This window comes from Canis lupus, chromosome 34 (assembly GCF_003254725.2).
Source record: "Canis lupus dingo isolate Sandy chromosome 34, ASM325472v2, whole genome shotgun sequence".
Lineage (NCBI taxonomy): Eukaryota > Metazoa > Chordata > Mammalia > Carnivora > Canidae > Canis > Canis lupus.
In genome coordinates, this window is record NC_064276.1 from 32,837,063 (window position 1) to 32,862,888 (window position 25,826).

At 35.8% G+C, this 25,826-nt stretch overlaps 1 protein-coding gene and 1 non-coding gene across 2 annotated transcripts in view; one reads left to right on the top strand and one right to left on the bottom strand.

Moving 5' to 3' along the window:
- The window catches only part of LOC112645922 (uncharacterized), a 53,640-nt gene extending 45,215 nt beyond the window's left edge, over positions 1 to 8,425 (top strand). Inside the window, exon 7 of the mRNA XM_049105787.1 lies at positions 8,208 to 8,425. Coding sequence (XP_048961744.1) covers positions 8,208 to 8,232 — 25 coding nt within the window. The 3' untranslated portion in view covers positions 8,233 to 8,425. The remainder of the gene's footprint in view (positions 1 to 8,207) is intronic.
- Positions 8,426 to 12,841: 4,416 nt separating this feature from the next.
- On the bottom strand, positions 12,842 to 12,946 carry LOC112646029 (U6 spliceosomal RNA). Its single transcript, XR_003127441.1, has one exon. It is a non-coding gene; the product is annotated as a U6 spliceosomal RNA (small nuclear RNA).
- Between the last annotated feature and the right edge of the window lie 12,880 nt (positions 12,947 to 25,826).

Sequence of the window (25,826 nt, forward strand, 5' to 3'; positions counted from 1 at the left end):
AAAATCTTTGCCCAAGGAGGAACATCAGCCTGATTTACATAACATACAATGTATCTAAGGCATGTTTCCTTAAGGCATGTGAGGGACTTTATGTCCACCTCTACATATGATGACAAGGCTTCCTTATCTAAATATTCATCCTAACCCTAAACAAAAGGTACCCATTTACCCTCTCTTGGGGGAGTCATGGCTTTGGAAGCCATTTCCCAAGACCTCCTTATTTGCTACAAATAAAGTGCTCTTTAAGCCACAACCACCTGGTGCAGTTTCTGTGACTCACCAGGAAGCAACCTCACATTGGTTCAGTTACACCGACACAATATTGAGCTTTGTATTGTATTCAGTTGTTTTGAAATATATAAAAAAGGAAAAATGTCATTTCAAAATTTTTACATTTCAGAGGCTTTACCCTTTACTAATACTTACTAGGTAGGAAGTCAATGATTAGGAGAAATAGAAGAATACACCAGGGAAAATGTACTAAAAATTTTTTTCCAAAGGGAAATTATACTTAAAATTTGCAGTATTAGTAGTGCTTTTTATTAGTATAGCTCTTTGTTGACATTATTCTATAAAATTTCTTATGGGTGGTTCTTTAATTACTTCTGTGCAATTGTTATTTCTCTGTATACCCAGCTTACATTTTACCCAGAAATATTTTGAGTAGACTTGACTAATGTTTAGTTTCAGTCAAACTTATTCCAGAGTGTCTTATCCATCCCTCTTTAGGATACAATTTGTCATCAAGTCATCTTTTCAATAAACTTTTCTACAAAAATTATATCTTTTGCTTTGCAAGTGTTGACCACATATAACTCCTCTGGAAAGCAAGTGGCAATAAAATGTGGGAATTAATTTGAAACAGGAGCAATATCAGAAATCATAGCTCTCAATGTCATCTGTTAACATTCAAAAAGACCCTCAGAAGAACCAATTGCTCAAGTAAAGTTTAGTTTATCAGTGGTATAAAAAAATAACAGTCCCCTACAGTGGGAAGGCTACAGTTGATATCTACTTCTTATTTTCAATCAAGAATGAAGAGTATTAGCATGAAGTTAAATATCAGAAGAAACAGCTGAAGGGTTGAAAGTCATTGTCTTTGGAGACATTGTGAAGGGCATGGCCTGGCAGTTGTACAGATTCTCATCAAAGCCCTTATGGACTCTTCCTCTTCTCCTTCCCTCTTCTCACTTCTTCTTCCCCACCCCCTTTTTATTCTCTTACAAAATACTGGTTATCTTTTATCTTTTTTTTTTTGAGGAGTCTCAGGTCAGCAACATCTACAGAACAAGGTCCAAATATGGAAAGATACAGACAAATATTAAATGAACCCTGTAATGTTGGATTATACTTGGATATATTAGTGTAAGCTCATTTTTAAAAATCACATATGGAAACAGGTATAGATGCAAGTATATGTGTATGTGTGTATGTTTGAAGGTATCTTTCCTACCTCTGCCCTCTGAGAGGCTCAGAAGTAATAATACCTCAGTAGCAATGAGAACATCTAGTACTTAGATCTTTGTTTCTAAATAATATTCTTAATTCTTAGTAAATTAAAAAAAAAAAAAAAAAAACATTCAGCACTCCTTGGAGAAATGGCTGATTCCGGGGCTTAAACAGAAAAAGTACAAGACAAGCCTAGAATATCTTGTTATAATAAAATGGCTGAAGGAAACTGAAAAGGGCACAGCAGCTAGCTTGAAGGGGCTCCAATTAGCCAAAAGTTAAATAATTTTAGCATCAAAATCAATAAGGTGAGTAATAATTGCAACTTACTGAGTGAAAAAGGAATTCATAATTCCATATTTATATAAAAATGAGTGTTTTTTTAAAGTGGAGAAGGAAAGCCATACCTCAACTGTATGGTCAACTAATCTTTGACAAAGCAGAAAAGGATATCCAATGTAAAAAAGATAGTATATTAATCAAATGGTGTTGAGAAAATTGGACAGCCACGTGCAGAAGAATGAAACTGGACCATTCTCTTATATCATACACTAAGATAAACTCAAAATGATTGAAAGATCTAAATGTGATTCAAGAATTCATCAAAATTCTAGAGGAGAACATAGGCAGCAACCTTTTTGAACTCAGCCACAGCAATTTCTTACAAGACACAGCTATAAATGCAAGGGAAACAAAAGCAATAATGAACTATTGGGACTTCATCAGGATAAAAAGCTTCTGCACAGCAAAGCGAACAGTGGGCAAAACTAAAAGGCAATCTACATAATGGGAGAAGATATTTGTAAGTGACATATCAGATAAAAGGCTAGTATCCAAGATCTATAAAGAACTTGTCAAACTCAACACCCAAAAATAAACTTTCAGTCAAGAAATGGGCAGAAGACATGAAAGGACATTTCTCCAAAGAACACATGGCCAGCAGGCATGTGAATAAATGCTCCATATCACTTGTCATCAGGGAAATATAAATCAAAACCAAAATTAGATACCACTTTACACCAGTGAGAATGGCTAAAATTAACTAGACAGAAAACAACAAATGTCGGGGAGAATGTGGAGAAAGGGGAACCCTCTTGCATTGTTGGCGGGAATGCAAGCTGATGTAGCCACTCTAGAAAACAGTGTGGAGGTTCCTCAAGAAGTTAAAAATAGAGCTACCCTATGACCCAGCAATTGCACTACTGGATATTTACCCCAAAGATACAGATGGAGTGAAACAATGGGACACCTGCACCCCGATGTTCCTAGCAGCAACGTCCACAATAGCCAAACTGTGGAAGGCGCCATGATGTCCTTCGACAGATGAATGGATAAAGAAGATGGGGTCTATATATACAATGGAATATTAGCCATCAGAAAGGATGAATACCTACTCTTTACATTATTGTGGATGAAACTGGAGAGTACTGCGCTGAGTGAAATAAGTTAATCGGAGAAAAACAATTATCATATGGTCTCACTCATATGTGGACTATAAGAAATAGTGAAAGAGACCATAAGGGAAGAGGGGGAAACTGAGTGGGGAAAAATTAGAAAGGAAGACAAATCCTAACTCTGGGAAACAAAGGGCTGCAGGACAGGAGATGGATGAGGGGATGGGGTAAGTAGGTGATGGGCATTAAGGAAGGCATGTGATGAAATGAGCGCTGAGTGTTATACTATTTGTTAGCAAAGTGAATTTAAATAAAAATGAATGAGTGAATGAATGAATGAGTAAATAAATATAAAATATAAGGCCTAATAAAAATAAAATAATTGGTATTTAGCAATTATCATAATAACTGATTCAGGAATGAATCATCAATGGATGATAGGCCAAGTGGATGAGTTTGTTGAATAACAGGAGATATATATGTATATATACCTACACACACACACACACACACACACACACACTTATTGACAAACTTTAGAGTGGGTAAACTGAGTAGATATAACTCTACCAAAACATTAGAGGTTATCATGAGTAATGGGGCAAAACAACATTACATATGCCTCATTCAGAGTGCACAGAACCATTTCTGTGGATTTCCCACCAAAAGTCACTTCCTGGATCTGATCATGAGAAAACATCAGGCAAACTAATGTTGAAGAATTCTAGCAAATGAGTAGCCTGTACTCTTCAAAAATATCAAAGTCACAAAAGACAAGAAAACACTAAGGAAAACTACCAGACTGGAGGTGTCTATTGAACTATTATTGGTATACACAGACCACAATCTTGGATTGAATCTTGAAGCAGAAGAAAAATGTTTTATATAAAAGCATTATTAGAAGTTTCTAGCCAGGTAAAATAGACTTTTCAGATAGAAAGTAAAAAGTCAAAACTACTTCTATTTGCAGATGAAATAATCTTTCACGTAGAAAATACTCTACGTGAGAGTAGTAGTAATGAATGAATTCAGCAAGGTTATAGTTCACAAGACCAACCTACAGAAGTCAATTGCATTTCTATGCACTAGCTTTGAACAATCTGAAAATGAACTTAAAAACAATTTCATTTATAATAGCATCAAAAAGAATAATACTTAATAATAAAAGTAACAAAAGAAGTACAAGACCTACACACTGAAAATTATAAAACGTTGTTGAAAGGAATTGAAAAGCACTTAAATAAACGGAAAGGCATCTCTGTTGATGAATGGAAAGACTTCATGTTAAGATGGCAAAACTTTCCAAATTGATCCACAGGTTCAATGTAATCAAAATCCCATTGGAAGATTTTTTTTTTTAATTGACAAAGTGATCTTAAAAAACATATGGAAATACAACAGACTCAGAGTAGCCAACACAATCTTGAAAAAGAAGAATTAAGTTGGGGGATGAATGTTTGCCAATTTCATACACACTACAAAATTGCAGTAATTAAGAATGTGTGGTACTGACATAAAGAGAGACATAAAGATCAATGGAATAGAATTTAGAATCCAGAAATAAACCCAAACATTTATGGGCAATTGATTTTCAACAGGATGTCAAGCAATTTAATGGGGAAAAAAATCATCTTTTGACATATAGTGCTTGGACAACCAGATATTGACAAGCAAAAGAATACAGTTGGACTTCTACCTCACATGTTAAAAGTTAACCCAAAAATCCAAACCTAAATGTAAGAACTAAACTTTAATACTCTTTGAAAGTGCAAATATGACTTTGAATTGGGTAATGTTTTCCTAGATATGATACTTAAAGCACAAGTCACTAAGAACATAAAATAGATAAACTGGAACTTCATCAAAATTTTAAATGGTGTGCTTCAAAGGACACCAGTGATACATAAAGAACTCCTGAATATACAAATAACTTACAGCTCAAAGACAAAACAATTTAAAAATGGGGAAAATGATCTGAATAGGCAATGCTACAAAGATAAATAAATTGCCAATTAGAACATGAACTGTTCTTAATGCTCATTATCTTTAGTCATTAGGGAAATGCAAATAAACCACAATGAAATAATATTTCACATGCTCTAAGAAAACTACAATTAAAAAGATAGGCAATAGTAAATGTTGATGAACATGTGGAACAATTAGAATGCTCATACATTGCTCAATGGAAAGGTAAATAGTACAGCTACTTTAGAAAACAGATTGTCAGTTTCTCAAAATGTTAAAGATGGAGTGACCAGATGACCCAGAAATCCCAATTCTAGGTATCTACTCCCCAAAATGAATACTTATGCCCACATAAAACTTGTACATACATGTTCACAGCAGCATCATTCATAGTAGCTGAAAAGCAAAACAACCCAAACGTTTATCAACTGAAGAATGGATAAAATGCAGTACATCTATAAAATGGAATATTATTTGGCCATAAAAAGGAATTAAGTATGGATAGGTGCTATAACATGGATAAACTCAGAAACTTTTTGCTTAATTAAAAGAAACCAGTCACCAAAAGCCACACATTTTGTTATAAGCTTGTTTTGATTAAATATTTAAAATACAGAATTGTTGCATGTTGTATATTTAAAGAAACAGTAAAAAAGGAAATTGTCATTATTCAGGCTACACCTAAGAACAATAAAGTCTATTGAATCCCCAGGAAAACAAAGTTTTAAAAATAAATAAGCAAATAAATTTGTTAAAACTCTGAAGATCTTTAACAATTTGTTGAAGTTGGGACAATAAATTACTAATATATCAACTATAGGAACCCAGATGTCCCAGAAATTATATTTTAAAGGATTTAGAAAGAATGCTTTATCAACTTAATACTACATTCTTTTTTAAATGAGACTTTAGCAACTTTGGGTATCATTTCACCCCTGGACCAATACCACGATAAATTATTCAGCAGTAGCACCTCCTGTCTATATGAAATGGCCAGAACTGGCAACTCTGTAGAGATAAAAAGTAGATCAGTGGTTGGCTTGGGCTAAGTGGTAGGAGGAGGAAAATGATTGATAATGGATACAAAGTTTCTTTGGGGGATAATGGAAGTGTTCGAAAATTAGAATGATGGAGCAGGCTCCCAGGCTGGACCTGTCCCCTCCTTGCAACGTGTGTTCAAAAGTGAACAATAAATCTTTTCAAAGATGAAAAAAAAAAAGAAAATTAGAATGATGATTGCACAACTCTGTAGAAATAACTAAATTGTCTACTTTCCTCCCTGCCTCTCCCCCCTCTTGAATTGTACACTTTTAACAGGCAAATTTTATGGTGTATTGTATCTCTACAAAGCTATTAATAAATAATATACACATAGAGATACTAATAAGGCAAATGTGATAGAATATGAACAATTAGGGAACCTGGATGGTAAGTACATGGAATTTCTAAATTTTGTAGCTTTTCTGTAAGTTAAATTTGTTCCAAAATAAAAAATAAAAGTAAGCTTTATGGTGTTCCCTGACTTTTTAAATTAAAGGCATGTATCATGGTGATAACATTTAAAGGTCATGAAACAGATATGGGTTTAGAATGAAGTAAGAGATGACATGGTCTAGTCAGGATGGCCCCAGAATTCCAAGAGGTACCATTCAATAATATAATGGCCAGACATTTCCCACTAATCTGTCTCTTTAAATTCAATATACGGGACTATATGGCAAAGCTCTAGAGTTGGCCAGTTTTCAGCTCTGCTGTGTAGGTAACTTAGTTGTGCAGAGTTCTAAGATCACCTGCAAGGACTCAACCCTTGTACAATGCCCTCCTCCTTAGTATGAGTGTGAACAGTGAATATGACAGGACGGTCCCTCCCTGACTAGATTATGTCATAAGGTATAGTTGACTTTAAGAAAGATAGACCTGACCGAAACACCTTTTAAATCTGTCTCTAGCGTCAAAGACAAAGGAGACAGAGATTTGACAGGAGATATTCACGTTGCCTGCTTTAAAGATATAGGGAGCCACATGGCAAAAAATGTAGGGGGCCTCTGGGAGCTGAGAGTAACCCCCAACTGACCTCCAGCAAGGAGACTGGAATCTCAGTTCTATAGTCTCAAGGAATGAGAGTCTACCAACAGCCTGAATGAGGTTGGAAGTCGATTCTTCTTCAGAGGCTCTAGATGGGAAAGCAGCCCAGTGGACACCTTGATTTTGGCACCGTGAGATCCTGAGCAGAGAACCAAGTCATGCCATGCCAGGACTTCTGCCCTAGAGAACTGTGAGCTAATAAGTAGGTGTTACCTTGAGCTGCTAAGTTTGTGATGATATGCTACAAAGCAAAAGAAAATGAATAACACAGAGTATCTATTTCCTCATATATAAAATGAGAATAGAGCACCTGAGTGGCTCCGTCAAATGTCTACCTTAGGCTCAGGCCATGATCCCAGGGTCCTGGGTTTGAGCAGAGAACCTGCTTCTCCTTCTCTCTCTGCCCCTCTCCCCCGCTAATGTGCTCTTGCTCTCTCTCTCTCTCAAGTAAATATATAAAATCTTAAAAAATAAAATGAGAATAATAGCACTATCTGCCTCATAACAAGGTGAATCCTTACCAGATAAAATAATCATATAAAATATTTAGCAGTCTTTCATATAGTACATGCTTAGTTTAGATGAGTTCTCATCATTTTTTTTTACTATTGTTATTGAGATCGGGTAAAGCAAAATCTCAAAAAAAAAAAAAATCAGAATCTCCTCCAGTAAACCCACAATAAACTTAATTTATTCATTAATATGCCAACCAAGACATTTTGGCACACCCAGGACATGAGTAATATTCCTAATATCACTCGGAATTAAGGGTTTGGCTTTTAGTCAAGATCTGATTTATCCCAATGGTAACATATCTTAGTGAAAGATAACTTTCTTGGTCCTTTAGAGTATTCATCACAAGGCTACCTGTCAAGTTTTGACGATGGGTGGAAAATGATGGAGACAGCAGGGAACATTCTTATAAATGTTCCCCGAATATGGCATTTAAAATTTTATATGTTAACTGTAAAACTGAAATACTCCTGCCAACGTACAGAGCCAAGACGGTGTTCATGAAACAAACAAGCCAAACCACCTGAATCAAGTCACACTTGCAAGATGGACTGAATAGTTTTGTGTCACCTAATCCCAGCTATGGGCTAATAGTCAGCATGGCTGACACCCAGACTCTAAAATCAACTGATGTAATGTAATGTGCACCTGTGCATATGGGACGTGAAACAGCACTTGTTCCCAGGTGGTATTTATCTAAAGATGAATAAGTGAAGCAGAAAAATTGCTAACATAGATAGCATTAAGCTAGCTCTGCCATTATGAAATTAACACTTCATAATTTTCGTTTGTGTTTCGTAGTATCACCAAGATTGCCATGGATTAATTCTCCTTACCACCGAGGAAAGGCTACATTCACTCCTGGATCAAATGTAAAACTGTACCAGTATTTTAAGATCTCTAGAATTAAAAGAAATCGCACCGTTGAATGATCAGAGCAATAGAGAACGTCAAGTAGATCCATGGATCTGCAATTAACTTCAAAACATGAACATGATAGAGAAATGAAATTGGTATATACCTTCCCAGCAAAGTGAAAATGTCACTAAGCTATAAGACTGTTTCTGAAATCAAGACATAATTTTGAGAAAATCATTAATCAACAGTCATTAAATACCTGACGCTGATAAACAACTTTTGATAGCTGACATTTCTAGCTAAGAAAATTACGTTTAAAATTTATTTAAACTCTCATTCAACTCTCCCTACCTTAGACAGAAATCTATTCTAACTGAAATCACTTCATACTGCCTTTTAAATTTTGAATCCTAGCAACATTCTTACTTTAATCATTCTGGAAACATTACTAATGTTTGGAAGGAAGGTTTATCCATGATTTTTTGCAAAACACCTTAGCTTATCATTAAAAAGTATGCTGACGTACAGGGTTGTATTATATACATTTATTTTGTATCTTGATTATTTATTAGCACATCACATTCAAAATACATTGCTAGTTGAACAGAGTAGCATAACAATAAATCAGATGCAGACTCAATCCTGATATCTGAATAATGATGAAGGGCACATCTTCATATATGGGGCTGTGTGTGGTGGGGGGGACAGGTAGCTTTCCACATTAAAGCACCCAGAATTAGTTGAGAACTATTTTAATATATTTAGTTAAGACTTAGTAAGCTTGTTAGGCATAAATAGATCATTGAGAGTATAATTCCAAATATAGAAAAACAAATAGAGGGGCCCCTGGGGGGCTCAGTCGGTTAAGTGTCTGCCTTCAGCTCAGGTCATGATCCCCAGGTCCCTGGATGGAGCCCCACATCGGGCTGCCAGCTCAGCAGGGAACCTACTTCTTCCTCTCCCCTGCTTGTGCTCTCTCTCTCTCTCTCTCTTGCTATCTCTCTCTCTCTCAAATAAAAAAAAAACTTAAAAGAAAAAGAAATACAAATTTGATCTGCATATTTTTTGTTATTAAATATTCTTTTAAATGACATTACTATAACATAAAGTCAAAAGGTTTGGTCTGTTTTTCAAAAGAAAATTAGTCTCTTTACTTCATAGCAGCAGCTCTAAACCAGATATGCTTCAGATAATTAATCACTGTAATCCCCTTTGGGTGTGTGTGCAGGCTTCTTGCAAGAGGGTCCGTAGCTTTACTTCAATACTAAATGGTACTGAGTTCCTGAAATTAGAAGAACCATGGATTATTTCATCGTTATCAGAAATTTTTTTAAAAGATTTTATTTATTTATTCATGAGAGACAGAGAGAGAGAGAGAGAGAGGCAGAGACACAGGCAGAGGGAGAAGCAGGCTCCTTGCAGGGAGCCCGATGTGGGACTCAATCCTGGGTCTCCAGAATCACCCCCTGGGCTAAAGGTGGCCTAAACCGCTGGGCCATTGGGGCTGTCCTTGTTATCAGAGATTTAAATACATACTGAAAAGAAGCCCCTCAAAACGTTAAAATCATTTTACCTGAGTAGCAAAAAAATAATTTTAATTTGAAAAACACTAAAAAATATATATATATATAAAGAAAAAAGAAAGCACCTATCAATCTACCACAGTGTGTATATACATTGATGTGTCTTCTCTCCTCCCACATCTCACACTGGAGTTATGTCATAGCAACAATTTGAAACATGACTTTATAGATGTAATCCTAAGTTTATGAAGACACATTTATGAATATTTACACATATATTCACGTATGTAGTTTTTATAAAAAGTCCTGATATATATGTACAAAACTTATTTTTATTTTTTTTTTCTTACAGATACACTGTGGACATATTTTCAGCTCTGTACACATATATCTACATCATTCTTTTTATTGTACTGCATTATACCGCTCACCTCCCAACATGCTACGTAATTTACTCATTTATTATGCTTATTGTCTATTTTCTTCCATAGAGAAGTTTCATTGGATAAAGAGTTTTTTGTCTACTGCCATATCCAAGCAGTTAGGTTACTCCTACCACATTCAGGTTCTTAACAAATACTTGTTGAATAAATCAAGTTTTAAATAATGTAAACCCATAACTTGTTTTGCTATACTCTTATTAATGAACTTCTTTTGATTGTGTTCTTTGCTATTAAGAGAAATATTTCAAGGCTGTCTCTAGGGATGTATCTTCCCTTACTAAAACAGTTATTTCTTAAACACCTAGGAGGTTATTGCTAGGTTATAGATTATGTGCTTTTAAAAATAGTATCGCCAAACCATCCTCCAAAAATGTTATATGAAATTAAATTCTTAATACAAGATATGAGTCGGCCATTTACTTTTATTCTTTGTAACTTTTTGCATTTCCAATTTCCTATAACCAACATTAATTATCTTAATCAGGAGAAGCCATGATTAAAAAGAAAATTAGTTTTTATTTTCTCTACAGTCCTAGAAACATAATTTAATGGCTGAAAATTTGAACATAACAGATATCATTTGGACTAAAGTACTTTTTTTTCACTCGTTTAAATTATTCCAGTACTAATTTTAAAAAATTGTTATTTCAATGTCTATCAATAATTTACTACCAAATAGAAGCCTTACAACATGCTTACTGGAGCAGAGAAATTAGAAAGACTTAACTAATTTTCCAAAGTTGATGTTGCCTTATAATTTGCCCAGAGTAGCATGAAGAGAAATGCTTTTAATAATAAATGATTTTTGATTAATGATGAGTTATTAATAAATAAATATATTTGCCTCCCCATTAGCCCTTTTACTTTAAAGTCCAGAGAGGAAAAAAACATATTAAAGTTTTCAGAGTATACAAAATACATATTCGTTTCCAGGTTTGGAATGTTTCTAAGCATCCAGTAGACTAAAAAAGGAGTTATTCAGCTTTAAACTTGACCTTATTGCTCAATAAGTGTGACCATGACTTTGGTAAAGGGTTGTCCTTCTACAAAAATTATACTATTAACCTGGATTCGTGATACTAGAGCTTCTTACTCAGATCTTCTGACAGATTGAACTGAACCAGTCGCATATGCCTGAATCTCATCTAAATAGAAATAGACACAGGGAGAGGTTTGTGTCAGGGACGTAGATTCCCTTTGTGAAGGGAAAACAAATGGTAACTGTAATGGGACTGGACTCTCCATCATCACCTCTGTCTTCTGACTAATTTGATCCAAGGACAACATTCACTGTCTCTTAAATAGTTCAGAAGCTAATGAAATTTCATAAGCACCGGACTTCTGATTTATATAATAGCAAGTTGTAAGTAATCAAATAGAAAATCTGTAATGAATAGAAAAAAAACCCTTTAATCAACATTAAAGAATACTTCTAAATGCCATGTGTGCAGTGGCATGATTTTAGACTTCTGCAAAGTAAGCAAGCCCTGCTCTCAAGGAATCTTCATTTCACCTAGCAGCCAAGGAGATTCAGAGAAAGAGGTAAGCAAGGAAACATGGCAATTTGAGTCAGCATTCACTCTAGAGGTGAACTTTATGATGCTTCATTTCAGTGTTACTGTAAGAAATGATAAACAGCTATTACTCATTAGATGAGTGAACACAATAAGATCATGAAAGAACTGGAAAATCTCAAGTGGGTTTCCCAATTAAATTCCAAGACCTAACTAACTTTTCCCTCAAATTAACATATTTATGTTTACTCTGATTCTTTTATTCATTTTTTCATCGTTTCTCTAGTCATGAAGAAAAAGTTCTCTTTCCAACTTTTTTTAAAGAGGTTTTATTTATTTATTTGAGAAAGAGAGGGAGAGAGCACACGTGGATGTGCACATGAGCGGGAGTCGGGGCAGAGGAAGAGAGAAGCAGACTCTCCGCTGAGCAAGGAGCCCAACTCCAGGCTCGATCCCAGGACCCTGAGATCATGACCTGAACTGAAGGCAGATGCTTAACAGACTGAGCTATCCAGGTGCCCCTCTTTCCAAATATTTGCATGAGTAGGCCTCAAAAGGCCTGTTTCTTTTAAAAGGCTTTTGTGAAATTAAATTCTTTAATTTGCTATTATCAAAGTATTATTTTAATCCTAATAAGATCAGGGCACTAATCAAGCCCCTTATTGGTTAAAGACCATATTCTCCTTGTATTATTTAAAGGTGTCTTCCGAAGATCATAAAATCATTAAATTATTGTGAAATTTTTAGATGAATTTCTTTAAAGATGTGTCCTCCTATTTATCCAGGCTGTCTGTATGTTATTGTCCCATTGCTTACTTTAATATGTTTTTCCATGTAACTCCCATGTCTTATTCCTTCATTAGAAAGGTACTATCATATTGTTGAATTTGGTGGATAGTCAATCAAAGAGTCACTTCATAAGTTATCTCTACAGACACTGATTGAACTCCCTCTGGGTGCAAAGTAAAACAGTAGTTGCTGAGGTAAAGACAAAGGTAAATTAATCACAGACCTAATTCTCCTAAAGTTCACAATCAAGTGGCAGAGATGACGACACGACATAGAATTCAGTGCCCAAGTACAATGTTGAGAAGAAAATGGAGGAGGAGAAAGTGAAATTTTTACATGTCATCCTTGCACAGGGCCATGCCAATCTTCTCTGTGTTGGTCCAATTTAGTATACGTATTGCCAGAGCGAGCACAGAAGTGAAATTTTTAGATAATGAAACTTCCTAATTTACCATGAAGGCAGAATTTATATAATCACATGGATTCCACTGCAAAAAAACCAACAAACAAAAAACAATTCTGACTTTTCTTATTTAAACACTTACTACATCTCTCATTCATTTATTCCACATACTATTATTTATTGAGTGCCTCCTGTGTGCACAATACTGCATAAGGAAATGTTGAAATACAGATGTGATGTATTATCTAAAAATAAAATATTTAGAGACTTCTGGATTGCTATTTTTCAAAGAGATGTTTTTATAGGTTGGCCCAGAATTTTCTAGAGGATCTAAGCTGACTTTCATAGAAACTACCTGTATATTTTACTTAACACTTTTTATATCATCTTTATATCATTTATATCATTTAATATTAAGATAAAATGATATAAAAAGTTATATATAAAAAGATATAAAAAGTTATATCATTTTTATCTTAATGTTAAAATCTTAAAGTTTATGGTTTTGGGCTTTCATTTCAAAAGGTCTTTGTATTAATGGGAGAAGCTGGGATTTCTGGCAACAAACAATAGCACAAAGAATCTTCATACACCTGTGAATCTCAGCATTTATCTGATAGATAGTGTTAGAAATGATAATATGCAATGCAGAGTTCTAATTTTTCCAGCTGGCAACAGATATCAAGTCATAAGTCCAGTTATTCTTTACAGTTCACCAAATATTCTTGGGTCTTGAAGATGATAACCAAAGAGTGGTAAGTGTACATTGTTCATGCTACTTTAATGACACATATTTCACAAATTTCACACTGCAGGGTACTTAGTCTCTTTTAGTGGCAGCAAAATATATTCAATTATGAAAATGCCCACCTAAAAATGCATATGCCAGTTATGCTCACTTTAGTAATGGCCATGAGTTAATAATGAGTTTGTGTCAAATGAATTAAAACACAATAGAAGATTATTTCTCAGTAAAAAGAGAAGTGCTGCCCATAGAAAAACGCTATGGGAAAAATATTCAAGATTATACTCAAATGTTGATGCGTGAGGAATAAATACAGAGTGTACAAAAGTGCAGGGACTCTGAGTCCCATGTGTCCATTTTCAGGAATCTACTGTAGGATGTGCTTGGTAAAATATAGTGGTAAGACTAGAAAGCAGTAGACTGGTGCCTAAACTAGAGCACTCAAAACAAGACAGCCACAGAGTGGAGACCCACCAGGACAACCATGCCGTAGTCTAGAAAGCAAACAGTACAGACTGAAACAGGCAGACAGATAAAAAATCTACAAATGATCAGATTTATTTGAACATTTGAAAAGATAGTAATGAGTATTTGAGTGATCCAACAGAGGTATGTTAATAAAGGTATATTCAAAATAAAATGAAACAAGGTAGGAGCAAAGCAAAGAACTCTAAGGAAGAGACTGAAAAAGGTATAATATGATAATGCCATACTACCTCATTTATTAATAAACAACAGCTACATAGTAAATAGTGACCAATGATTTAAGCAAATGTTTTGCAAAAATATTGGGAAGATAGAGGAAAGGAAGAGCAGTGAGCATAAAAGAGAAATATACAATCAACAGGTAATATCTAAATATGATAAAAATTTATATATATATATGTATAATTTATATGTGAAAGAGGGGAAATATCAGACAAATCAGCTAAAGTTGTTGAAAGTGAGTATGTCTGGGTAAAGGGTCTAGAAAGGAAGAAAGGTAGAAAAGTGATATTTATTATGACTCTTTCACTCTTAAAACCTTTGTGTATGGTATTTGATAAAAATCTTTGAATTTTTTTTAGAGCATGAGTATCCTTGCAAACAGACACAGACAGGCGTAGACACACACACATACACACACACACACACACACACACACACACAGTTGAGGGAGGAGGGGCAGAGGGAGGGGGAGAGAATCTTGAGCAGGCTCCAGATCCAACGTGAAGTCTGCTGTGGAGCTTGATCTCACAACCCTGAGATCATGATTTGAGTCAAAACCAAGAATCAGATGTTTCCACCCAGGCACCCCAAAATCTTTGAACATTTTAAATTAATATTTGAATGTTTTAAATAGGCAAATAACAAAATGCATTCTAATTAATCTTAAGTAGAGAAAAAATTTGGTAAGGATACTGGGGAACTCGTGGTTTCATTAGATGGGTTAGTAAAACAGGGGAGAGGCTGTGTATCCACCAACATGCAGAGATTTGGCCCATTAAAGACATTCGTAAAGCCAAATACTATACATTCCAGCTACCACCCATTCCAGAAGAATGGATGTTACCTACTGAGGTTGCTTACTTTTGGATCAGTTTTACAGACTGTGAATGACAAAATCTGAATTCGTGCTTTTGGCCCCTGGCCAAAGCAATCTGGAGAAGTGAAGTTTCTGGATTCTCCTTTAGAGACCCAAAACTCAGAGTATGGGAAATTATCAAGATATAGAGAATTTATATAAAAGATACCAAACAGCTAAAAATGACAAGTGTTTGCTACACAAAGATAAATCAATTCCTTTCCTAGAGCATATGCTTCCCATCATTAATATCTAACCATTTAAATGCAAGCATCATTGGTAATTCCAAAAAAAATTAGAAAAAATTCTAAGATGTTATAATTCTAGATTGGAAACTTCTGGGAATTTACTTTGGCGAGCTAGATATATCAGAGCACAGTTTATACAGAGATGTGAGTAGAGATTCTAGGCCTGATTATAAGAAAGTAAGTGAGAACAAGCAGCTGCGAAACATCTGGTCATATGGATAGGTATAGAGGACAAAGTAAAAACTTCCACATCTTAGAGAAAAGCTACAAATTCTGTTACAAAAATGGCTTTCTAGTGTTACCTTTACCTCTTCTACATACTATGCACTGAAGATTTACTGTAGTTGGAATTTGAGCATTGTAAGTATGTGTTTTGGTGACTGTATGTGTTTTGCTAAGGAAAAAATGTGTTTTTCTTTAGCAAAAATTATCATAAATTTCTTCACTTATTAGCAGCAATTATGTCATAGTCAAGTATATCAAGAAGCGAAAATGTTGATTTGTCTCCAGGGTTGATTTGTCTCTATGTGCAACTGGAGACAAATGAAGACATAAAGAACAAAATAGATAATCATGTTATAATAATATAGAATAAGAATTGGAATTGTTGTTTGATGAAATAAGAATCCAGGTTTCATTGACTAAGCTGAGTCAACATAATGCCAGGAAATTAGACCAGCCCCAAGATCCAAAATTATATATGTAACTACTCCCAAGAATAGTATTACTTTAAAATTCTTCAGGCACATTAGCCTTTCAAGACGGAATCACAGAACGTAGACATCTCAAGAGACCATCCCACCAGTTATACTCTGCCTCCAGTAAAAGATTATAATAGTCACTGATTCCCAAAATATACATTATGGTGATAAATTTAGAATTGATGTAGGATATAACACCCTCATTTTACAGATGATAAAGCCAAAAATCTTAGAATTGGAAACTATATGCCCTCATTTCTATAAGTGAAAAGAAAAGTTCAGAAAGTAAAAGCAATATGAGGAAATTCACATATGAATGGAAGAAAACATTTTAGAACACAGATGTCTTGGTGCTGAGCATGAAGTCAGAATGTCTTTCAGACAGTAAACACATTCTTAAGTACTACATTGTACTGCCTCTTGACAAAGGATAAGTATGGTTATTGAATATCAAAAGTCCGATTTCAATTATAATAAAAGATATGTAAATTAAGATAAGAGGAAATGATGGTTCTCAGTTGGTAAAGTAGCTGTGAACACTGAATAGTGAATACCGAGCCATTGGTCCAAGGGGAAATGTAAGATTAGATTCCAGAAAGCTTTTGATCACAAGTTTTCTTCAACTGAGAAATTTATGACTTTAAGTATATGTAATATTTGTTTAATTATATGCAGTATTTCTGTATGATAAAACACTAGCTTAAAAGGGTTTACTATGATCCTCACCCTGGGAACATGCACATAAATTTCTTCGACAATGCTATCAACCTTGCATTATTATTATTGTTGGTTTTTAATCAGTCATCATCTCATGAATCTCCATATTTAGCCTCCTTTCCATTCTTTTCATAACTTCCTCATAAGCTGCAGATGTTCTTTAGCACTTTCCAAGCAGCCTTACATAGAAGCAGTGAACTTTCTTTTCCTTTTTCTGGATAAACCATATTGTTTCATTAGCATTGAACTCACAGCCAATAACACTGTAACTCATCCCTGAATGAAATTAATCTAACCCAGGTAGTTTCTCCAGAAGGCACATCACCATTTCCTTCCATACACACACACACAAAAAAAAACAAAAAATAAAATAAAAAATAAATAAAAATTTAAAAAGGAGATAGCATCTTAGCATAGTGCTTGGGGGCCATTTGAACAGCAAAATCACCAAAACAAGCCCCCAAATGCAAAAATTGTGGCACTAAATTGACCATGAAAAAGATACTTGAGTGTTGAAACAAGGACGCACTGTGTTGCCTTGCTTGACCTCAACTGGGAACAGTTTTTCACTACTCTGCACATGTCCACAAATGACCAGGAAAATGCTGTTTGACTTTGAGGTTATGAATAAAGTTTAATGAGTAAGCAAATTCACAAATGCAGAGTTCGTGAATAATAAAGACCAACTGTATACTAGCCACAGATTTCAAAAGAATGACGACTAGTGTGGCAAGGATGGAGGACAGGGTGGACTCCACTGCTGGCGTTTGCCTTCTGAATTGGGACAGAATTTTCAGAGGCCAGCTTGGCAATAAGACTCAAAAATTTTAAAATTGTTCTACGTGATGATTAATTTCATGTGTAAACCTAATTGGGCCACAGGATATATCAATGTTTGGTTAAACATTCTTCTGGATGTGTCTATGAAGGCTTTTTGGGATGAGATTAGCAGTTAAATTGGTACACTGAGCAAAGCAGATTGTTCTTTCTAAGGGAGGCTGGGGGTGAAGGTGATGCTCATCCAATCAGCTGAAGCCTTGAATAGAACAGACAGGCTGACCCTCCCTCTGTAGGACAGAATTTCTCCTGTCTCACTGTCTTTAAAGTCAGGTATCAGCTTTTTCTTGTCTTTGGATTTGAACTGAAACACAGACTCTTCTTATGTTTTAAACCTACGGCCTTTTGACTGGAACTACATCATTGGCTCTTCTGGATCTCCAGCTTGCTGAATCACTCTACTGATCTAGAGACTTCTCAGTCTCCATAATCTTGTGGGCCAATTTTGTAGCATAGATTTATTTCTCTATCCATGTGCATCCTATTGGTTCCATTTCTGTGGAGAACTCTAATACACATGCTTTGTTATTGGAATTGTATTTCTAGGAATATATCTTGATAAATCAGTGATAGATAGGTAGACAAACAGATAGGTAGAAAGATATCTGTATCTTTTATATAATGAGAGGTTTATGGAAATACAGAAACAAATTGGAAGAGCCTAAACATCACAAACTATGCCATGACATAAAAAATTATGATACAGATAAACTTATTTATATAAAAAGAGAATTAAAAATATCAGGTTAAAAGTGGTTACTAGGCCAAAAAAATGATTACTAGGCACCATGACGGAATTATATTTTAAAAATATATATGAATATACATGCATAGAAAGAAGCCTTAACAGACGTGATTATCTTGAGTGGAAATATTTTGGATAATTCGATTTTTATTACTTACTATATACCTATATTATAAAATTTTTCTATAATGAACATGTAATATTGTGTTGTGTAAGAAAAAGGAAAGAAAGGAAGGAAGGAAGGAAGGAAGGAAGGAAGGAAGGAAGGAAGGAAGGAAGGAAGGAAGGAAGGAAGAAGGAAGAAGGAAGAAGGAAGAAGGAAGAAAGAAGGAAGGAAGAAGGAAGGAAGGAAGGAAGGAAGGAAGGAAGGAAGGAAGGAAGGAAGGAAGGAAGGAAGGAAGGAAGGAAGGAAGGAAAAGACCCATGATAGAAACAAGACTTGGTGACATAAAAGAAAGAACTCTAGATTTGGTGTTTGGTGACTTGGTCCTAAACCCAACTCCTTACTAATTTGAGACAGTGGTTTAACTACCCTGGTTCTTACTGTCTTGGCTATAATATCCTGGAATGGAAATAAATGTTTTCTAAGGCCTCTGCCCACATGAAGCTTGATCTTCCTTGAGCTCATGTTTCTTTGGATTCTTTGCTGAAGGTTCTAAGTGTTAATACCCTCATGATCTCAACTCTGGAATCTAAGGGGGCACAGCATAAATGATTTGTTCACATGGGGTCCTAACCCTGACTTGGCTCAAACTTGGCTTGTGATACTAGGATAGAGGGACATAGATCAGATGTAAGACTGTAATTACCAGGTTGCTCTGTCGAAGTGTCCTAAAGATAGTATAAGGTAAACAAATAAACAAAACCCAACCCAAACCAACAAACCAACCAAACAAGCAAACAAAAACCCCATGGATATTGGTGTTTGAATTTCCATTCAAGCACTTAGTAGTTCTGAAGAGGATTTTCCTCCCCGGTAAAAAGGAGACTGTTCTATATACTTCAAAACTTTTTTGTAAGTTCTAAATTCATCAAGGTTTCTAAAGTGCATAGGATGAAATAGACACTAGAAAAAAAAATAAATCTTTTTATTTAAAAGTAATCTTTTCCTTTTCTTTTTCCTTTCACAGATGACACATTCTAGAATCATGTAAATTCTGCAGAGCATGGGGGAAGGGAAAGGAGTATTTTTCATAATTGTCCTAGGAGCTAGAAGTAGCTTGTTGTTTTACCTAGTGATTACAGCAGACATTTGATAAATTATAACACACAATGAATATGTTGTCATAGCAGTAAAAAAAAAAGTTAAAATTAAAAAAAGTAAGTTAAGCAATAAAAGACAGGAGATAAGGATTTAATTTGGGGATCTAATTTGGAACACAATTAAGATGATGGAGGAGACTAATATTTCATTCATCTAATAAAATATCTCCAGGCTTGGTAGTGATTAGACGCAGAGTCATTTCCTGGCCCCTCTCATAGATAATAGCTCTGACACTGTGTCCTTTAACAAAATGCCAGAAGAACAGCTTAGTGTACTCCGAGAGGAAAACAAATCACACCTTGTCCGACCTACATGGCTCCTGGATTATGCCCACCAAAGTAGTAACAGGTTGACCTTATTTTACTCAAGAATTCTGATGGGATCTCAAGAGAAGAAGTTGTTTTATCTTAAAAAACTAATTCTATTCCTTAGAAAGAGAGTTCAGCAAATTCATGTTGATGTGTAACTGCAAACAAATTATGAGGCCTCTCATCAACTCAATGAATCTTAGTTTTGCTCAGTGTTGATCATCCAAAGAGATGATCTCTTAGATGTTCTTCTGTTCCCTGATCCTGTTCTGATGTCTGTTTACCTCCAAACGCCCTAAGGCACAGCTCCCCAAATTTGTGCCAAACCACCTCAAGGTAAGGCTGAAAATTATGGGGAGCTGTGGATAGTCTATATTTTTGAGGGAAACACACTGGTCTTTAGTGTCTATCAGATGGCTCGTGAATTACAAGTCTGAGTTAATTTTCAGACCCCGTAACATTCCTTTGATGGATGGATCTTTTAGAACCTGGGTTTTCCACAGTTGCTGTGATAAAAAGCAAGTACCGCACACCAAATTTATGTGGAACAGGAAATGAAGGCAGTGGTGCCCAGTTTCAGGAATGATATTATCTTTTTTTTAATTTCAATGTTACGTGTATTATTTCTTCAAATGGCTACTGAGTTGCTAGGACATAAACACTTAGGAAATCATTTGGATATGATTACTTAATACACTGAACTGTCCAGTATTTCTTCTGTCCTAAGAACTCTGTGGAAAAGGAAAAAGAAAAAAGAAAGAACCAGAGACATTGAGGGCCCCAAGAGCAGAGAAAGTCTGGCACCTTCTGCCCTGCAGTCCTCTTCCACCTTATCAATAAAGCTCAGGTCAATATTTGATCTTCACATGCTTATCCATCACAATAAACTGCCTGAGGAAGCTGGGGAGACGGGTGTCCTTTTCCTTAAGGCGGGTTAAGTTGAGATAAATTTTAGGTCATTAAGATCTTTTCAACCTATTGATGATTATCTGCTATGGCTCATGTTACATATTTTGTCACCTGAGGACAACCATCTGTTCTTTACAATGGTCAGCTGGCTTCAGCCTCCTGTCTTCTTGCCAAACACATTAGATGGCTGATGGCTTGATTTCCAAAATTAGTACGCTTTGGGGGTTGCCTATTGTATGTACTTATTTATAGCAATACTTATTTGTCTGACCTGCTTTCTGCACTTCTCCAAACATATTTCCATTATCTCATGAATATACTATTTCAGGTTTTGGTTTTTTTTTAAGATTTTGTTTATTTATTCATGATAGACACAGAGGCAGAGGGAGAAGCAGGCTCTATGCAGAGAGCCGGAGGTGGGACTCGATCCTGGGACTCCAGGATCACACCCTGGGCTGAAGGCGGCGCTAAACCACTGAGCCACCCAGGCTGCCCTACTATTTCAGTTCTAATCATGTTGCAACCCGCAAGCACCCTAAAATAATTAGGTCTCCTTTGTGTTTAAACTGGAAAAGAAGCTATGGCTTCAAATTTGGAGGACACAATGGCTTAAATATAAAGCTATGGTAGTATAATGATCCAAGTTAGCCACAAAAGTGAAAAACTCAAGTGTGCATTGATCATAAAAAAAAAAAAGAAATCTTAAAAAGTACTTGAAAAAACATGAACACAATCTTTTGTTAAGCTCTCAAAGGGAAGATCTTTCTTACCATGATTTGCAACTTAGAAACCAAGGGAAAATATTCATACATTGTCTTCATTAAATATTTGCTTTTTGTATACTGCAGCGTATATTCAAGTAGCTCCTTATTTATTCATTCATCAATATATTTTTATTGAATCTCAGCTGCATTGTAGGCTTTGTGCTAGCTTCAGGGGTAGTCCATCTTGAGGTAAGGGGGCTGGCCTTCTTATTGTAGCATTAGTCAGTGATTAGCTGCGGGTTACCCCAGGGTCAGAAGGCACAGCGTTACCTCCCAGACAAGATGCTCCTGATCTCCAAGCTCAGTGTTTAGAGAAAGTGACAGTTGTGAGCTCTTAGCAGTCAAAAACTCCTAAGAGCTGTGGAATGTGGGATGGGTACAACAGCCTTGCAAAGGGTATGTGAGACACCAGCAGACTCTACCACAAGATGTAAATGCAAGAGCTGTGATCTTGGAAGCCCCAAAATGATCCAACTCTGGGGTAGATATGGGTCTCATTAACATAAGCATTGCTGCAAGAGTGAATGAGGATATATTATATCGTGTAGAACTAGGGTTTTTTGTTTTTTTTGTTTCGCTTTTAACTTAAATTCAATTTGCCAACATGTAACACTCAAAGCTCATCTTATCACATGCCTTCCTTAATGCCCATCATCTAGTTACCCCATTCCCCCCCACCCCACTCACCTTCCCTTCTGCAACCCTTTGTTTGTTTCCCAGAGTTAGGAGTCTTTCATGGTTTGTCTTCTTCTTTAATTTTTCCTCACTCAGTTTTCCCCCTTCCCTTATGGTCCTTTCACTATTTCTTATACTCCACATATGAGACCATATGATAATTGTCCTTCTCTGATTGACGTATTTTCATTCAGCATAATACCCTCCAGCTCCACCCACATTGATGTAAATGGTAGATATTCATGCTTTCTGGTTGAGAAATATCCCATTGTGTATATATAACACCTCTTCTCTATCCATTCATCCGTCGAAGGACATCGTGGCTTCTTCCACAGTTTGGCTATTGTGGACTTTGCTACTAGGAACACTGGGGTGCAGGTGCCCCCATGTTTCACTACATCTGTATCTTTAAGGCAAATACCCAGTAGTGCAGTTGCTGGGTCATAGGTAGCTCTATTTTTAACTTCTTGAGGAACCACCACACTGTTAGCTTTCACTTGTTTTAGCACAGTGGGGCAACAACAGAAACAATGGCATCCCCAGACTGGGGCCAACTGGATCACTCAGTTTCTATGTTGTCTCTCCTTGAGACATTGGGAAGCACGGCTAGCTTCCTTGATCAAGTAAGCCTTTGGTGTTCCTGATTCATTTGGGGAACAGAAGGGGATAATAAAGCCTTGCAAAGTCTATTATAGGAGGGGTTCAGATAATTTCACTAAAAAAAGTCATGATCATACTTGTACCCTTAAGCTAGTGAAGAGCACTTATAATATATGGGTTGGAGAGGAGTTGGTTACGGTGGGGAGCAGGAGATGCCCTCTAAATCCATTTCTCCCCTGCTTGTGGGACTGAGAATTAATAACTTTGGAAAGGGGAAACTGTAACCAAGTATCAGGAAGCGTCAATCTTCAGGCCTAGAAATGGAATAGAAAGTTTGCAGGAAAGAGCTTCTTACTGGTTTTTCTACTAAGAAAATTCTCTCCATTTGCTCAGAGATTGTTTACATGTCAAACACTGATGAATACTGAAGTCATTTATTAAAGATAATGCTAAATACTGTAAAACCAGAAATCTCACAATCTTTCTGAAGTTCTGTTCCAATTTACTTTTTATTTCAGCACTAATAGTGATATTTGAAACCTGGTGAAAAGATACATAATTTTTCTTAGGTCTATTATTCTTGTTTTTGCTATTACAAAGCCTTGGTTCTGCTGTTTAAAATATCTGGTTACTGGATAACAAATGGTTCGGCTAGAACACTTAGATTTTTAAATTTTACCTACTTTTTTGATTTCTTATGTTTTGAATAAGTTCATATAGTTCAAAATGCAAAAGCTGCAACGTGGGAAATATTGAAAGGCAGGGTTGTGCTGGAGATTGCTGTCTCCGGCTCACAGGGGCCATTGTACACATCTCTTCCCAACTCCGTGTTCACTGACACCACATTGGTATCTTAAAAGAGGACGTGTTGGGCATATTTATACCATGGAAATTTGCAAATACTACAAATCCCGTCCCTCCTCCACCCTTACCGAGTTGTTGAACATTCACCAAAACACCACTGGTGAACGTTCGCCTCCCACCCTAGCCTAATTTTGCTCCCTACTTGCAGCTAACGTTATTTAGGATTATTGAGTGTCTTTACAAATATATTTTGGGAACATGTCAGTGGTATATTATATGTAACAAAAGTATATATTTACTTATTTCTCCCTTTGGGAGACAAATAGTAGCATGTCATAGTGCTGTTCTGCCCCTTGATTTTTCACTTAACAAACTACCTTGGGGATCATTTTGCAGTGCCTCCTCAGTTTTTTTTTTTTTTTTTTTTAACACAGGTAATCCGTTCTACAGATGTGCTACAATTTTTATTTAATCCAACATTTGAGCATGTACATCGTTTTCCAACTTGGTTGACTTAGTGGTCAGCTTATACATTGGTCATTTACCACATGTGCAGATGTATCTGCTGAACAATTTTCTAAAAGTGCAATTGTTGCACCTAAAAGCATGTGTGTTTTAAATTTTGATGGAGAATGCCAAGTCATGTTCCATAAATATTACTGTCTGTACTCCTATCAGTGGCAAATAAAATAAACATGTATAATTAAATGCACAACCACCTTATCATATAGTCAATCTAAAGTTGTTGTTCTCTGTTAGAGAGAAATACTGTTTTCTATCATTCCTCAATAAATACAAGATACAGGATGCTACTGTTTCATTATGTGAAAAGCCTTCTTTGACTAAAAATCTCTTCTGCGAATTCTTTATTCTCCCTAGGAGTGCTTTGTGCAAAATGGCTTCCCTCAAACTCTTAAGGGAAAAATCATAAGATTTGACACAATCTTTTATGTATTCATTTCTCCAAATTCCTTTTCTATCACGTTATTGCCACACACAGAAAAAAAGTATGAAATGATGTAGAGAACTAAAGTTAGGCAGTGATTTATCAGAAAGAGCTGGAACATGCATTTAAAAGGCTCATCTTTAAAGAAAAAGAAGGAACAAGTTTTTAAAAATGACTTTACTGTACATCTAACAAAAGAATCAATATCTGGTTTTTGCAGGAGCAATCCCATAGTGAAAATAAAATCATTCACCCTTGTAGCTTTAAACAACGAGTTTCTGTGCCTAAGGAAAAAAGGGCATTTTCTAGAGAAGCTTCAAAAGAATAATGAGAAGTTAAAATCACTCGTGTTCCACTTTTTTAAAGCACTTGTTTCTTGAAAATGAAATAATTAATGTGCCATTCCTAATGCCCAAAAGCCTTGAACAATTCTTCACAAAGTTTACTAAATAGTCAAGACTGAAGCAGATGCTGGCCAAGAAAAACAAAAGCGTGAGAGAGAACTGCATTTCAGGAAGTATTTCTCTCGGAGACCTCAAGCAGGCAAAATGCCAATGGAGTTGAGAGAATAAGCTTTTCAAAAGCTACAGGCAGGAAACCAAAGAAAAGATATACACAATTTTCTTTAAGTAGAAAGAAGATGAAATGCAAAGAGGAGAAAGTCAACATTTCCCAACCACCACGAGCTTTCAGGCTGTGCCCCCCAACCCCCAGCCTCTAGGTCAACCATATTTGGTGCTTGGGGAGTGTGTATCAGTTAAAAGGAAAAGGGGGGGTGGGTAGGGGGAAAAAAAGAAAATGAAAAAGGAGATAAAGATATGCATTCCCTCCGCCTTGTATAAGCTGTTGCATTTCTCCCACCCAAAGGCACCTCCATGTTTGTTTAAATTAATATCCTCGCTGTTGGTTCTCAGAATCATGCTCTTGGGCTCACAGACTAGAAATCTATGTTCCAGCCACACTGGACAAAGCTCCCTCTACACGTGAATCTCACAGGATTCCTTTTACTGCAATGTGTGTTCCCTTCCTGCTTTCTACACATAAAAATGTATTAAAAAAAAAA